Here is a 16,461-nt window from a genome sequence, read left to right on the forward strand (position 1 = left end):
ACAAGTACAATTGAAAATTTATTTTTCTCTTTCTGCATTGAAGTGAGTACATGTTTACACATAATATGACAGAAAAAAAAAAAAATCATCTGGATACCGACTAAGGTTGTATTTTTCCTTTGTAACACCCCAGAATGTCAGCAGAGAAATAGAAGAAAAGAAAAAACACATAACTTTGGATGGTATATCATCCAGCACCTCCGGTTTTACTGGTGGGTTTTTTTTTTCCTTAATATTGGATTAGACCACCCCCACCCCCCTCAAAAACCCACTCACAGCACACTCTTGGCAATAGTCCCTGAACATACCATCCCACCCCACCCCACCCCCCTCCTGCAAACATTCAGTACGTTTTAAAAAACAGGCTCAGTGGCACTTTCTATTTAATATGACTTCAGTAACTTTTTGAAATACAGTGCATCCACACTGCAATTCACTTTGCTGTAAGGCTAACTTAGACATAAGGCAAGCACTACCTTAGCTCTCAAATATTCCATGATAAGACACCCTTAGTACATGTATCTCTGTTAAATGCAGAGATGCCTTGTTTCCCCTTCATTGCTTTTCCTCCTGATCACAAAAGCAATTCAGGGAGATAGTTTGCTATACTCATCACAGATTGCAAGGTACTAAAAAGTTAAAAAGAAACAGCAATGAATAAAAATAAACAGTATTCACATATCCCAAACTTAATTCCATCACTTAAATAATTTCATCTGCAATTACAAAATACATACACTTAAATATCTTTGTAAGATATAATCATCTAAGATATCACAGATTATGATTTGCTTTTGATAATCTAACTGCCCTAACTCCGGCATAAAGATATACCTGGACAGTGTTGCTACCTAGGATGTTTTCCTATTATAATTAATTTTCTTAAATATACAGTAAATTCTCCCTAGCTATTCTGACAGATAGTGCAAATAAAGACATTCTTTGGGTCACAATTTTAAAATATTACCACCAATGCTATCCTCAATTTAACATTGTTTTAGTAAATGAGTAACAAAATATTGTAAGTATACACATTTTCTAACATCTGTTTAACAATGCGTTTTCCTCAGTTACCTTGGCTTAACACAGACCACAAAATATGAATAAGCTACAATACTGCTCACCTATCCAAAAGATATGTTATATTTATACTTAAATAAATATATTTAGAATCCTACCTATAAGTTCCGCATTGCTTTCCATTTGTTATTATCCAATGGCATACTACATCAAATCATGATGACAAAATAACTTTAAAGACAACAAATATCACTTAGAAATACTGCTCAAAGGCAATGAAATAATGTTTTGAAAACCTATGCACATAAGTTAGGCCTACATAGATCCAGCACACTGTATAATAGAATAGTTCACGCTTCTTTTAGGAATCAACTACTGCTTTGCCCTAGCCAGAGATAAAAAGCTTATCTTAAATATTACCTATCATGTATGTAGCAACATAAAGTGGCCCTGTTTGCTATCTAATGTTGCTTGCTGGTTTTACACGTTTATTTGAAGTTACTGGCACCTGATTGCTAGTTCCATTCGTGGTATTTGTTGCTGAGCCATTCACAACGATGTAATCAACTTTGTTTTCCAATTTCACAAGGCGTTGTAAGATGTCATCCAGAAGAACAGCAATTGTTCTCTTAAGATCAGCTGAAGATAATGGAAAAAACAAATTAGATCCTATTACTTACTACATGTGGAAAAGAACTACTATTTCAACATGTTCACATCTTAAGACTTGCCATCATTCCTACTATACTTTTGGGGAAAGTGCAGATTAGTATACAAGTACAGAATTAAATAGCTGCTTGATTAATATAATTTCTTTGTTATTTTAGGCAAGAAAGATACCGCCATAATAGTGAACTGTGAACGAAGCCAATTAAATACTTGAGTGTAAGAATGAAACCACTAGTTGGAGCATTAGACTAGTGACTATTCAAAGGCAGTATTTCAAATTTCATCCAGACAACAGCACTAGAAAATACCCAGCTATAACACCTTTTAGTCTTGGACAGCAACAGAATATATTTAAATACTTTCCAACATAAAAAATGTACTTCTTAATAGCTTTCTCTAAATAACAGACCTATCCCACAGAAAAACTGGTATAAGAAAGTATCTTATCACTTCTTACATAGGCTATAAAGCAGGAAAAAAAGTTTTCATATTTAGGCCTATATTGATTGAAAAACAACAGAAAGGACAGTAAAAAAATTTCCCATATTCTGGAACACAAGAACAGTAACAGACATTTCAACAAAAGCTAATTACACTGTTGTCAATGTTCATATCACTACGTCGTCTCAGATTTGGAAAAAATGAACAAACTTACCAGGTTTTACAAGGCATTAAGATCCCCACAACATGCACCAATGCAGACACACACAAGACTCTCCCTACCCCCCCTGCCCCCAATCAGTTCTTAACTAACCAGAAAAACTGGGAAGGAAAACACAGGTATGAAAGCAAAAAGAGGAGTAACCCAGATAAAATAAAACACTAGCAGTAAATTAAAAAAACAAAAAAAAAACCCCCAAACCCCCCCCAAAACTCAGGTCAGTCCCTCTGTCTAAAATTAACTAGATCTTGTTTAGTAATGTCATCTTTGGGGGGAAAAAAAAAAAAAAGAAAAAAGAAAAAAAGAAAAAAAATTGCTTTACAATTTGAGCCAGAGCAGGGTCTGCTGTCAATGACATGATGTGGGTCATAGTATCATTCTGTGCTCAACAGTCAGAAGGAAGGAATTGTCTACTCAAGTTCTAAGTCTGATGATCAGCATGTAGATCAAAAGTTGACTTAATTTTTTTATTAAACTTCAGACAAAACCTCAGAAGGCAAATCTCATTTGCAAATACACTGTAAGACTTACATAGCAGTAGAAAGCTGCACTACACAAGGGTTTTTTTAAAACAAGTTACACAGAAAAGTAATTACACAGTAAAGGCAGCAAATCCTTGAAGAGGAAAAAAAGGGGAAGGGGGAGAAGAGGGGGAATAAAAGAAAAAGTAGTCTTTTACTCTGGTAAAAAAGTTAATTTAATGAATGAAAGAATTAAAGGCCAAGACTTTTTGATACTGTCCTTCTCCTCTTGGGTTGCTTCTTGCTCATCTTGTTATCACAGACTTGCGTCCCTGTTCCTGAGCAGCAGAGAAAAGAGTTCAGACACATTTTTGCTGTTTGTTCTTTTACCAGACTGTCTATAAAGAGCATCCTACAACTGGTAGAGCCCACCCTTTTAAGGATTCCTTAAGAAGGCCATCAAAGTACATTAAAAAAAAAAAAAAAAAAAAAAAAAAAGTGAAGATTTATAAGTATTTCTTTTTAAGCCTTGTACTACTCTTACTTTCACAGATACATTTTTTTCCTTTATGTCAGAACACAGGTAGTTTCTTCAAACCTAATTCCTAAGGGATTAACTAGAGCTCATTGCAGCCTTCCCTCAACAGAAGCTACGAGGGACTAGAGTTAAAATTAAGACATTTTTATAGATTTGCTAAAAAGATCTCAAAACTATCTTTTCTGTATTTCAGAAGAAAGGCATCTATTACCAGTCAATACTGGAAACATATTCATCAAGTTAACAGGTAAATCAGACAGAGAGAGATGATGCAGCAAATATTAAAGCTCTCGAGACAAGTAACCTAATGGCTCTAATGGCTACTTCTAAAGCAACGGCAGATTCTGCTAAATTCGTAATTGCCTTGCAGTCTCAAGACTGCAAACTCAACTAGTATGTTGCTTTCCACTGCTTTTTTACTACTTAAAGAGAAGAAAATTAAAGAAATAAAAGCAGAAAGTTAGCAATGAGACACAAGAAGAATCTGGAATGTTAAAGTGACTTAATGTAAAACTGTGTCCCCATATCAAGCACGTGCTTACTCCTCAATAGCTTAAGATGGAGAAAAAGCACAATGTTACTGTTAATCCTGTAAATAACAGTAGTCATATACCTGGAGATACCTAAAAAATTCCTGGAAAACAAAAATCTCATGTCTCAAGCTTGATTTTGCACCCACATCTTAATCTTCAACTTCAGTTAATAAAATCAGTTAATAGAGAGTTTTTTCTCTTAAAGAGCAGTAATATTACTTTTAAAAAGGAAAAAAGTATAACTTTACAGTTTTCAGGGAAAAAAAATATTTTAAAAACTAGTATGGTTTTTTTCTTCTTACCATATCCTGCCATAGAGGCTCCACTGCCACCATTCATTAAATTTTTATTTTCTTCTGCCAGTGCTTTGACATATCTTTTACTTAGATCTAGTATCTGTCCACGCAACTCAGCACTGCTTTGGCGTCTTGGATACTGGAAAGTGTAGCGTAGCAACATCAAACCCCAAATGATTCCAAAAACTAGTAAAAACATACTCAGTTTCTGGGACATATTTTTTCTTGAAAATGTTAGAAACATGTCTGATGAAGGCCACAGGTGTGTCTTAACTTCAAGACAAGTAATTGAACTCGGCTTTGTCAAATTATATTACATATTAAACAAAAACAAGATTTCTATGAAGTGAAAAATCTTCTGGCTGGATCATCTTGAATACATCTTCTCATGCTTTAGTTGGTCTCGATTCCTAAAATTTGTAAAATATCACTTGGTTATTCAAAACTGCTACAGCTGTTGACATCAAGGACAAATACCAGTTTCCAAATGCCGTATTATTGCATAATCTAGCAAACAGTGGTGGATTTGCATCTGCTTAGAGGTGCAGTCATCTTTCTATCTCATCTGTTGTCTATCAGGTTTCCTCTTCTTATTTTTACTGATTTTTACTCTCCAAACATCAAAACTTCTACGCTTCTACAAATCACCTTAAGTATTTTAAATACCGGAATGTGAACTATTAAACCAAAATGCATTTCAAACAAAATGCTGTATCTAGAAGAGACTTGTAAAACACTTATATACAACATTTTGATGAGTTATACACATACATCTACACATAAGAAAAAGATCTTGTGAAATTATTCACTTAATTCCGAATCCTCACTTAGAAGCACAGGGCAACTATAAACCGATAAAATGCAGAACAAAGTTCAAAGTTGGGCATCATTCTCTTCTGGTTTTGTACAGCATTTTTTTTTTTTTGGTGTCTTGCTAATAAATAAATAAAACCAAAATGAACTGGCACATTGCACTCACTTTTAGCATTTTACTACCACTTTAAAAAAGTCTTACCATAGCAGCCAATTCTGATCCCTCAAGATTAAGGCTTCAGGCTTTCCTACCTACAAATGGTAGGAAAGCTTCAACAGTTAAACAACAAATACCCAGACATCTTGAAGCAATGTGAGCCAGACATCTTCAGGGAGCTCTGTATTGGGAGGGGGAAAAAAAATAATATTAAAACAAAACAAAGTGCAGGATTAAAGAGACATTCATTTTCTCGTGGAGTGGCTGAAGTTGAGGGCTTCAAGCCACATGCTTTTAAAACAGAAATACATTTTTAAACCCAACTTGAAGCAATTGTTAGGGAAGAACATAGAACCCACTTCCATTTTATTATAAATGCATACATTTGAATGTCCAATAACTGATTTCAACATACTTTAAAAAAAAAACTTGGTAAGACTCTCACCAAAATGTGTCCCTCTTCTTGTGTTATAAAGACAGTGACGGTAGATGTTCCAGATTCATCATATGTGTATATACATTTACATACGTATCATTGTCTTATTCATTTTCCCCCCTCAAACAAACCAGATCTTTTCAGTCTCTTTACATGTGTATACGACGCATTTCTCATTTTTCAGCCACCTCTGAAACATCTCCAATTATTCAATACTTTTTTGAGAGGGAGTTTCTATTATTTAACATAGTCTGGATAAAGCTACTCATTTTACATAATAGTTACATTTTCCCTGTTACTCCTTGTTCTTGCCACATACTACCCAACATGAGCGCTTTTCAGACTGAAGTTACACGTTTTAATAGAGTTCCCCACCAGACTTTCTATACTGGTACTTAGATCTCTGTTTTTATTAGAATATTGAGGCCAGATTTCTTATCCTGCTAAGCACTCATCTAAACTTAACTCCGCCTCCACGGTATTTTTCATTGCCTCTGCTGACTACTTCAGCTGGCCTTATGCCAACACGCCACGCTCTGCTGCAAACACAAGTCTCGCTGCCAGCCGGGCGCCGAGTTGTGCTTGTCGCTTACCCTTCACCTTCGCTCTTCAGATAACCCTCTCGATAGGCAAGCCAACATGACTGATTCAAGTGGCAAATTTTTGAAGTGCTCTAAAATCAACACGCGTATCTGAATTATTCTGAAAATGATCAGTCCAAGGCAGGGGCGATATTAGGACTTGGATACCAAAGTTGCTGTAAAGTAACGAGTTATCGTGTGTAAAAATGCCCTATAGCAACTGCCAGTACATAAAATCTTACTGTTGGGTGTACTAATGTAAGTGGCAATCACAAGTGGATGAGGAATAGCTTACTTTACCTTAACTGCGGGACATGACCATGCACATGGACAGATAGCCAACATGCAATAATTTGAAATCCCACTGTAAATTCAGTGAGATGTACTTTGTTCAAAGAATGTGCTTATCTCCCAAAAACCTGTTTTTAAGACACAATTTTGCCTTAAGTACATAAAGTAACAGAGAAAACAATAAAAACTTATATTCTACAGTTTCAGCACGAGTATTTGAAATTGTGTGGTTAAAGACTTCCTGAAACAGATCCTCCCTAAACATGAGCTAACCAAAATTTCTTTTCCCTAGCTCTTTGCCAAATCCATGGCTCTGCACTCAGACTTTAAAGCATAAACTGCACCTACATCATTATGCATCTACATAATCCCTGAATAGTATCAAATATGATGGAAAACATTTACATATGAGGTCCAGGAGTAGGGTATTCATATGATGGCTCAGAAGATCTAACAGTATCTCTCAAGGAGAGACCACAAGTTTCAACCCCCATTCCCAAAAGTCTACGTTTTATATTATTTTTTTAAATTGTCTGAAAAATAACAAATAGCTCTTGCAGAATTTAAATTAAGTTCCACTTTCCATAGATCTCCAGCTATATCTCATCCTGAAGCATTTAGACAATATCACTACAGAGCTTTGAAGTGGAAATAACTCTGCCATCACGCTGTAAATAAGACCACAAGCCTGGATAAGAGTCCTAGCCAAGAGGAACAGATTGAATAAACTCCCGCCAAGGAGCAGTAGGACTTGCAGACTGGGTCTTTGCCGTGTATATTTGATTCACAGTGCACATGCTGACTCCTGAAACTAACAGAAATCAAGGACTTAACCTGCTGGGCAAATGGCGTAACACCCAAATACTGACACTGGGCAGAGGAACTGGGAGTAAGCGTACCAAAATGAAGGGAAATATTTGTACTGGTCACTTTTCCTATGCATTTTTAGAGGCCATTCGCCCTTAACAAATTCCAGTGTAATTTCAAAGTTCTGGAGATTTGGTCTCCTCTTTCTTCCTGATGCATGTACTTCTAGTGACCCATAACACACTCCGTGCAAGATCCTTCCATGATTACACAGTGTGGAGCAATAATAACAACAACAACAACAAAAAAGCAAGCTTATACTTGTGTGATTTGCAAGTAGGAAAAAAAAAAATGTATTGGAGCAGCACGTGTACATATTAGGAAGAAAATAGCACAGTAAATAAGATGGACGGATTGGAATTTTCTCTTACTTCTTGCTGCCCTGAAGGGTCAGGACTACTCTGTACAAACATTATAGTTTAAACAAAACTTGTCCTCAGAATGGACCTTTGTTTTCAGTAATTCAGAGATAATATCCCGTGAGGTAACAACATACATGTAAGAAGGAACACTCTCTCTTGTGATCTTTCTTCTCCCTCATTCTCTCAGCTCCTCCTTGCCCACCACTCCCTGAGCAGGGGAAAAAGGAAGCTGAAACTTCCTTCTTCACACTGACTTAGCCCAGGTAGGAACCCAGGCTTGCCACTCTCCCAACCACAGCTGAAGGGCTTTTGTGGCAAAGGAGGTCAAAGCACTGCAGAGAGCAACAGGAAAAAAGGGCACATCAGAGCTACACCTTGTTGGAATTCCTACCATTCCTAACCTGAGACAGAAGAAAGATGACCATGAAGATGAAGGAGTACAGCCAGAACAAAACTTTAAGATCTGAGGAGGGAAAGAAAAAAAGAAAAACCAAACCCAAAACCACCAAATAAAATAAAACACACACAGGCCCCAAAACCCAACCTCTCCCCCCAGTCAAACAAAACCCCTGACCTGACTATGCAGGTAAAATGGCATTCCAAGACTCCATGAAGAAGACGGTATCTTCCAGATGATCCTTTCAATAGGCAGCCTGAAGTGACTGATTCAGGTGGCAATTTTTCAAAGTTCTTTAAAATCAACACGCATATCTAAATTATTCTGAAAATGACAAGCCCAAGCCAGGGGCAACATTAGAACTTGGAACTACCAGCAATTCCTGAACAGAGGATCTGAGACTAGGTTTGCCTTTCACAGACATAGGGAACTTCGTTTTCCTTCACTGTTGCCACTGCTGATTGTCTAGGAAATGTACTGCCAAAGCCTTCGAATGTGGATTTAACATTGTCCAGCGATACCACAACAAACACTGACATACATCTGGCAACGAAAGCAATGAACTAAAGCACTCATCCTCTCCAAAATAAAATCATGTCTCTATCCTCTGAGCTGTGGTCCAACATCAGTCACATATAAATTATATTGAGTGCATGAAACGAAATGAACAAGGGCCAAAAAAAAGGAACAGAAAAAACATTGTATGTTCTGTAATAAAGCGAAGTTCTATTATTTCTGATGCTACTTACCTAAACAGTAGCATCAGACTTCAGTTTGAACGCTGACCCTTCTCCATGGAAACCAGCCCATACTTAGAAAACATCATACTTGAATTTTGTTGCAAAGTCTTCCTCAGATTCTGCTTTACTTATTCCCAGCAAAACCCAGAGATTATACTCACGTACACACAAAAAAATGCAACAGTTTGTAAGGCAAAGCAATGCCTCATACATCCTCTGAGACGATCTCAGGGTACCATGAAAACAAGGCATGCCCAAATCCTTAAAAGATTACAACACTCTTTACAGCACTGTCAGTTCTGCTAGTCAGTCAGCTCATGAAAGACCGGTACATATTCGTCATCATTATTCTAGTCTGTCCGAGAGATCCCAGCCTTCCACTAGAAGTGGTTATCGGCATCACCAGGGTAAATTTACAACTGTGCTGCAGAGATGGTGTGTACCATCTAGTTTTGAAAAATGTACAGGACAGACGAACATGATTATTTATAAGAGAAAAAGAAAGCCTCAGGCCTGTCAGGTATTTTTGGTAGTTATTAGTAAGCAGCTTTAGCAAAAAAATAACAGAACAGAGTCAGCAAGAGGTGAAGAACAGAGAAAACTGAAGCCCGAGAATCCCATTCTGTTCAAGGATCAGAAAGACTTTAAGGATAAAGCCAAGAAAAATGCACTGAAAATAGTATTGTTAACATACAGTCCAATAAAGTCACCTCTTTGGTTATGTATTTTGAAAGCCAGAATACCTAATACTAAGGCAGTAGTTCCTCAGTGATACCCTTGAGACCTATATAGGTCTCTAATGAGTATATTAATTAAGTAGCCTTAATAAATGGGAACTTTACTCCATCTATTACTTACTACCATAATACTTATCTGTTCCTCACTGCCAAATTATGATCAACAACAATGTAACACAGTGAATTCAAAAGCAAGTTTGGCTTTGTGATCAATTATTATTACTATTATTATTATTAACCGTACAAACACAAGAAGTGATTTATCAAGACAGAGATTAAAAAGAAAAAAAAAAAAGCCAGATATAGTCATAGGAGACTGCACCCAACTACAAACAGAGAATGGGAAAAAAAAAATAATCTTGTAACAGAACAGACAGCAGACAGAAATTAGGACAGTACAAATAAAAGCTGACATTAATAATTACTATAAAATAATTGTACAGTACAAAATTAGAATTTATTACAATCTCAGTGGGAACATAACAAGTTTATGAAATTATTAAGGACTTGGAATTAACATAGTAAAATTATGTCTATACAAGAAATTTCTATTAAATTCATGGCAGCAAACATATCTCAGTACAGTGAGGGTACTGTATTAGTGAACAATAAGCTGTGAACAGGCATAATGATTCCTCACTGGAATAGCCAAGGAACATTTCAAGAAGACAAAAATCACAGGGCATTACAGAATACCAGGAAATATTTCCACAGTTCTGTCAGCTCTATCCCATTAGTTTTCTTTTTTGCATCTATTTAGAGTGTGCTCCCCCTCAGCCCATTTACCTCTGTGACCTCCAGAATCTTTTGTTTTCTGATTTTCCAACAGAAAACTTTGAGCATCACAGTCACTCAGCTGACAGACATTGCGCTGATCATTCTGAGAGCAGACAGGCTAGTTCTATGTTATTTGGAAACCTATCAGCACAGTCGCTGTGCAGCAATGAAAATGGGAAGTCTAAAGAATGACTGACACACACACAAAAAGCATAGAACATATATTCACTGACCATTTCATCTCTGAAGACAGGATAATGAAAAGAGTACCTAAAAGCCCAGAAGCTATGTGCTGAGACTTTCTGGAACACCAAAAATTATGTCTGCATTCTGGTAATTTGCAGTCTTAGATGGCTATCATTTTGGCAGTAGGAGAAAAATCTGTATGAGGTGCAGCTAACAAACAGGTACCCCAAAAAGTTAAGTATATCCTGTTACACAGGACCATGATTCCTGGCAATACACAGAAACTTCAGTTCTGCATTCCTACACATAACACAAACTCCCTCTAACAAATCATCTTACCCACATCATTCATATTTAAAACTCATGCCCAAGGAAGAATCACATTCCTTATGTTTTTAAGAGCACATGAGTTCTTGAAAAAATGCCAATAAAACCATCTTTCTGTACTTGCACATCTGTACTGGTGACTTTTGCAGACCAACACTGCCCTTTCGTTCCCAGGTTCATTCAGACAGCTGCATAGCACCATAAAATAGCAGAATATTCTACTCGGAAGCAAACAATTAACAGCAATGCATGTCCCCAGACAAGTGAAACCATATTTGAGCTGTCTTTTGATGAGATCGACTCTCAGCATTTTAAGTATTCCTATTATTGATGCTGTAAAATTTGCTCAACAGAAAAATATCACTAGCAAAAAGGGAAAAGAGAAGGATACCCTACTGACAAAACCTCAGCAATGCCCAAAACAACAGAGCCCATCAAAATGCTGTACCTGTGTGCTGATGAGACTTGAGGGTCTTTCAAGACTGCATCATAGGTAAGTTGATAGAAGAGAGAATTTATACTAATACCTGCCAGTCTCAAGTGAAAAGAACAGCATTATACAACACACTGCCATCTTACAAATAGGTAAGAAGGCATACTTCTGGGCGGGGGGGAAGCCTGCCCTATCAGTATGACAGCTGCTGGACTCCCGGTTTTAGCAGTTCTGTACCACTTTTGGAACACACTGCCAAAGGAGTCCGCCTAGTGCTTGGTGCCTTTTCCAGGACATCTATCTTTATACCTTCTCCCACAGCATATGTTCCTTCATTCCCTGCCTCTGCGTGCCCCAGACTTGCAATTACCAAGGAATGCTGGGAAGAAAAAAAATTATCCCTTTGCCTGTCTTTCAGGGAATACCTTTAATAGCTATTCCAAGTAACATCATAGAAAGACATGAGGTTTAAGGGAATAGCAAAAATGGCTAACTACCAAGAATACCTATTCTTCTACAGTGCTGCAACAAAGAAAGAAGAAAATCTTGTGTGCTCCCACCACTCCCCGTCTCTCAATGCAGCCAAAGGGTATCTGGGCCAACAAAAGTCACGGCTCACCAAGCAGATATTGTCACTGCTGACAAATTGCTGAGACTACCTCAAACATATCTTAAACCAGGAACAGTTTTACCTCCTACAGGCTTCTGAGAACAGCACACAACCAATTTGTTTTGTAGCTGGACTTTTGAGTTGAAAGCAAAAACATACCGCTTTAAACTTGAAAACCCACACGTAAGTTCACAGTGGCTCTGGTATATAACCATCTGAGTGCCCAAACACTAGATTACCTTTTGTATTTCAATATTTTAGAAATAATGGTGATTTGTTTCTATTTTGAATGCATGTAGTCCTATTAGCACTGTTTATATTTTACACCGTCTGCCTACAATTGTTTTTACTTTGCATTATGTCTAAGGAGTCTACTTAAGTACTTTTTGGTACCTTAAAGTATCCTGTCGTTTTGGGGGTTTTTTGTTGGTTTTTTTTTTTTTGAGTATTCGCCCCCCTTTTATTTTGCCTACTACTGTCAGTGAATGCTTTTAAAACAGCCATTTAAAAACAGAAATTCTTTGTTCCTTGCCTGTGGGCAGTCAGCCAAGATTCAAGATTTTGAGAGGGGAAATGACTTGGCAAGGGTTGTGAAGAAAATTAAAGAAAGCAGATATCAATGGGGACAGTATATTATACTTGCTGAAGTTCCCCTCCTCCCACTGGGTCCATCTGGGCCTCAAAACGTTTCTATATCTCTGTATCAGCTTCTTAGGGGGGAAAAAAACATTTAAAAAAAATCATCTCAGCTTCATTCCATCTGGGACACTTTTCTTTTTTTCCTTTATGCTTTCTTGCTGCCATTCAGGTCCCAGTAGGACCCTTGCTCATATGAACCACAGTTGTGACAGAGCATGAAGTACCTTCTTAGCCTCTCACTTCCCGATAAGATTGCCACAATTTTTTCATTGCAGCTGAACACTAGGCTATGTCAAGCACCCCCTTGCAAAGTCCTAACTAGTACCTCTACTCCCTTGTGAAATTTCACAGCTGTGTTTGCACCACTCTTTCCAAAGCCCCTAGTGACTCCAAAACTTCCTTCTGAGATGATAATGTTTAGCTAATTTTAGCTAGTTTTACAGAAAGCCATACCTGCAAGATCATGAGTGTAGGCTACTGAGAAGACAGGGATTTTCACTGAACGTTTTAAAGACAACTAAAAGGAAGGGGGTTGTCATTAAAGAGAACAAAAAGGAGAGGGGAGGGTGGAGTCAGCTAACAAAGTGATGGCTGCAATGGTGGAGATTGCCACTGCAGAATTGGTCATACATGTACACACAGTCCAGCATCCACACAGACACTATTCCCACAGAACAGTAACAAAAAAGAGGGCAGAGGAAGAATTTAACTTGCCTGGTTTTACTTCAAGAAACCTGCAGAATTCAAACTGAGTACAGATGTGTACAAGGTGTCCACCAAAAGTATATTTCAGTGGTAAAACTACAATACAGACAGGGCCTCAGATTCACGCTCCCTCCCAGGAGGCTGATCCAGTTGAAGATTTTAGAAAAATAACACTGGAGGCAATGTTAAAAGACAGATTAAGTTCTTTTCTTCTACATCTTTTATTATTTCTAGATTGACTTGTCAGTTATCTCAGCATAGCAAGGGTATGACAGACAGTAGTTAACCATAGCACCACAGTGGTGTGCATTACAAAATATTTTATTGATAAAATTAAGCAGAAGGTACCCAGAAATTTAACTGGATTATTTATATCATGGTAGCCTCTTATTTCTTCGCTATTACTGAAAAGACCAATTTCAGTGGAATAAGTTTTAAGTCCTCTTGTCTAGGCCTCTAGTCTAGGCCCTGTTTTACGTAAGCCAAGTACCCACTTAGTTCTGAGCAATCCAAAATGAATCTTTTAAATTACATAGCCAAATGGTAATATAATTTTTTTTTAAAGTTGACAATCATAAAAGAAAATTTAGGAGACTATTATTAATGCTCAGTTGAGGATACTCAGCCCACCTAATAGTACAAGTTTTCAATCACAGGTGAAAGAGCTTGTCAAATAACAAATACTATATAAAGTACATTTTAGCAGTAAACTTGTACCAGCGCAAAACACATTCATTTGAATGACTGAGCTCTGCAAATTTTTGACAGCTACTACAAACAATTTAATGGCTATTTTTGACACTTGCTAGTCTTCAGATATGTTGACTACACAGCTGAGAATTTAAGCTGACAGCATGCATTTATCCTACTTACAGTTTGGGCAAAATACAGGAACAAGTGCCCTGAACTATTCTTGGAGAAGGTACAAGTGATCATGAACTCCAGGGGCAGTATTTTACTTTTAGCAGTTAAATGACGTCCAATCCCCAAGCTAAATCACAATACATGATTAGCTAATACCAATGCCTCCTTCAAGAAGCTAAAAGCCAAAAGGAGTCTCTAAAAGCAGAGACTACAAAAGCTTTAAAAAAAAAAAAAAGAAGTCGCTTTATTTCCAACTGTAAAAGCTTTAGGAAAAAGACCTATTTACGAGACCAAAGGAATTCCAACATAATTGCTTAATCCTCTGGAGTTATCAAGTACCTGAAATAAATTATTAAACAATTATATATTGTAAGACATAAAATAACAAAAAGAGGCCAGAATAATTTAGGCTTTATACACATGGGTATCTAGCAGTCAAAACTGGAACAAAGGTAACAACAAATTAACAAATTTCCACAATTTAGCTAAAACTGCCATCGCTCCTCTTCTGACACTAGAACAAGATGCTACTTACAATATATTATCATCTTCATATTGTCTCCTTTCTTTGATACTTTCATGAAACAACAATTCATAACATTTCTTCCAAAATAAACACTACATCACAATTAGAACAAATCACATGCATGCTTAGCTATTACATTCAGCATGTTCATATTCTGAAGGTTCTATAAAAAGTCACAATTCCTACAAAGCTCACTTTTCACAGTGGAAAAACTGCCCCCCCCCCCCATTCACCCACTGAGGGGGCAAAACAACAACCAAAAAAACCCAGTTGTTCACCTGATCTAAACTGCACTAAAGAAACTCCTCATCATGTCATAGGACAGAATAAAAATTCTATCTGCTTTGCTTTGTGGCACACAAACACAGAAATTACACTCCATACTACCTATCAGTATCTTTTAGATGACAAGATACATGAAAGAGAACTTACAGGATGCTACCACGTTAGATTAGGAAACTGAAAAGTAAGTTTATTAATAATGAATGATTAACAGAGCTACAGAAGTAAGATAGAGATAAGAGGACGTTATAAACATTTACAGAAATAAATTTAATGGAAGATTAAAAATGTAGTTAAAATATCATCAGATGTTACATATAAAAGCAATTTCACTGTATTGTAAGAAGGTAGCATTATTCCACAACTCTTGCTGTCAGTAAATTTCATATAGTATAATCTCCTAAAATTAAAACAAATGCTTTGCCCATTATTTTTTTTTATGCAAACTTGTTAGTGCCAGGAGATCACTTAACCTAATATTATTGAGGACCCTGCCTTTGCTCGAATACGGATTAAACAAACATTTTTTTTCTTCCTTCTAAGTTCCATCACATCATTGTAAGCACGTTTTGCCTCCTTGAAAGTTAGGTCCTTACAGCACAAGAAAGACATCAATCTTGCAGAGTCACTGCAGTCATAGTTTATGACAGGAAGGCCACTGCAAATGAAGGAGACCAGAAAACCCTCCTTTCCTTCACTGCTTCCTCACCATCCAAGGACACTGCATCGCAGCCCTGGAAAACGGTTACCCAGCCGAAGGGACCCTTCGGCCACGGCGGGCAGCAGAACACACCGTCCCCACGAACCCGTAAGAGGGGCCTGCAGCAACACCGCCAGGAGCCGCCAGCAAGACCCGCGCTGGCGCCGATAACCAGCGCCTGCAGAGCGGGAAGGAACCGACCCGCAGGCAGCACCGAGCGCTCCGGCAGCCCGACAGCACCACCCGCTGCGGAAGGACAAGCGCGGGGACGGAGGGAAAGCTGACGGCTGCACAAGCGCCGGCGGGGGGGGGGGGGGGGCAGAAGCACGGCCGAACCCAGGATGATAAACCTGTCCCGAAGCAGGGGGCAAGCCTGAGCGGGAGAACAAAGCGGGGCGCTCAGGCGAGGTGAAAACCTGGGTTTGCCTGGCAGCCGCAGCCAGGCCGCGGCAACCCGGCTCCCCGGCTCGCACACTGCTCGGCTCCCCCCTCGCCAGCCCCGGCCGAGCCTGGCGCCTCTCCCCCCGCCCGGCGGGGCCGCCCCGTCTCCCCACAGGGACTGCCGGGCCTCCACCACCCTCACGCCGCCCCCACTCAGCAGAAGGCCTTTCCGCGCCCCTTCCCCAGCCAAGGGGCAGGTACAGCCCTTCCACACACCCAGCTCCGATCTGCCGCCCGGCACGGCGCCTAGAGGAGAACGGGGCGGCCCCTTGGCGGAGCCCCCCGGCAGCCCCGCGCTACCTCCGCTCCCGACCCCCAGCCGTCTGACAGGCACCGCTCGCTCCGCTTCCGCCCAGCCTCGCCACGCCTCGCCTCGCGTCGCACCACCTGAGACCCCGCCCCTTCTCCCCCC

General features: G+C 38.8%; 1 protein-coding gene across 1 annotated transcript; it reads right to left on the reverse strand.

Moving 5' to 3' along the window:
• Positions 1-313: 313 nt before the first annotated feature.
• On the reverse strand, positions 314-16,404 carry CCDC126 (coiled-coil domain containing 126). The gene is made up of 4 exons (XM_010577599.1): positions 16,350-16,404; positions 5,194-5,329; positions 4,185-4,588; positions 314-1,659 (listed from the first exon to the last, which is right to left on the reverse strand). Exons 3-4 carry the CDS (start codon positions 4,420-4,422, stop codon positions 1,478-1,480), a joined length of 420 nt encoding a protein of 139 aa, XP_010575901.1. The 5' UTR covers positions 4,423-4,588; positions 5,194-5,329; positions 16,350-16,404; the 3' UTR covers positions 314-1,477.
• Positions 16,405-16,461: the final 57 nt, after the last annotated feature.

The sequence above is a fragment of the Haliaeetus leucocephalus genome, unplaced genomic scaffold (genome assembly GCF_000737465.1).
Source record: "Haliaeetus leucocephalus isolate CR32 unplaced genomic scaffold, Haliaeetus_leucocephalus-4.0 Scaffold566, whole genome shotgun sequence".
In the NCBI taxonomy this organism is placed as follows: Eukaryota; Metazoa; Chordata; class Aves; order Accipitriformes; family Accipitridae; genus Haliaeetus; species Haliaeetus leucocephalus.

What these genes read in the sequence shown, in the direction of transcription:
- CCDC126 (XM_010577599.1), bottom strand. Translation starts at nt 4,422, where the DNA reads ATGTTTCTAACATTTTCAAGAAAAAATATGTCCCAGAAACTGAGTATG. An exon ending in AGCCTCTATGGCAGGATATG is followed by an intron (nt 1,660 to 4,184) that starts GTAAGAAGAAAA and finishes CATTATCTTCAG; the next exon opens with CTGATCTTAAGAGAACAATT.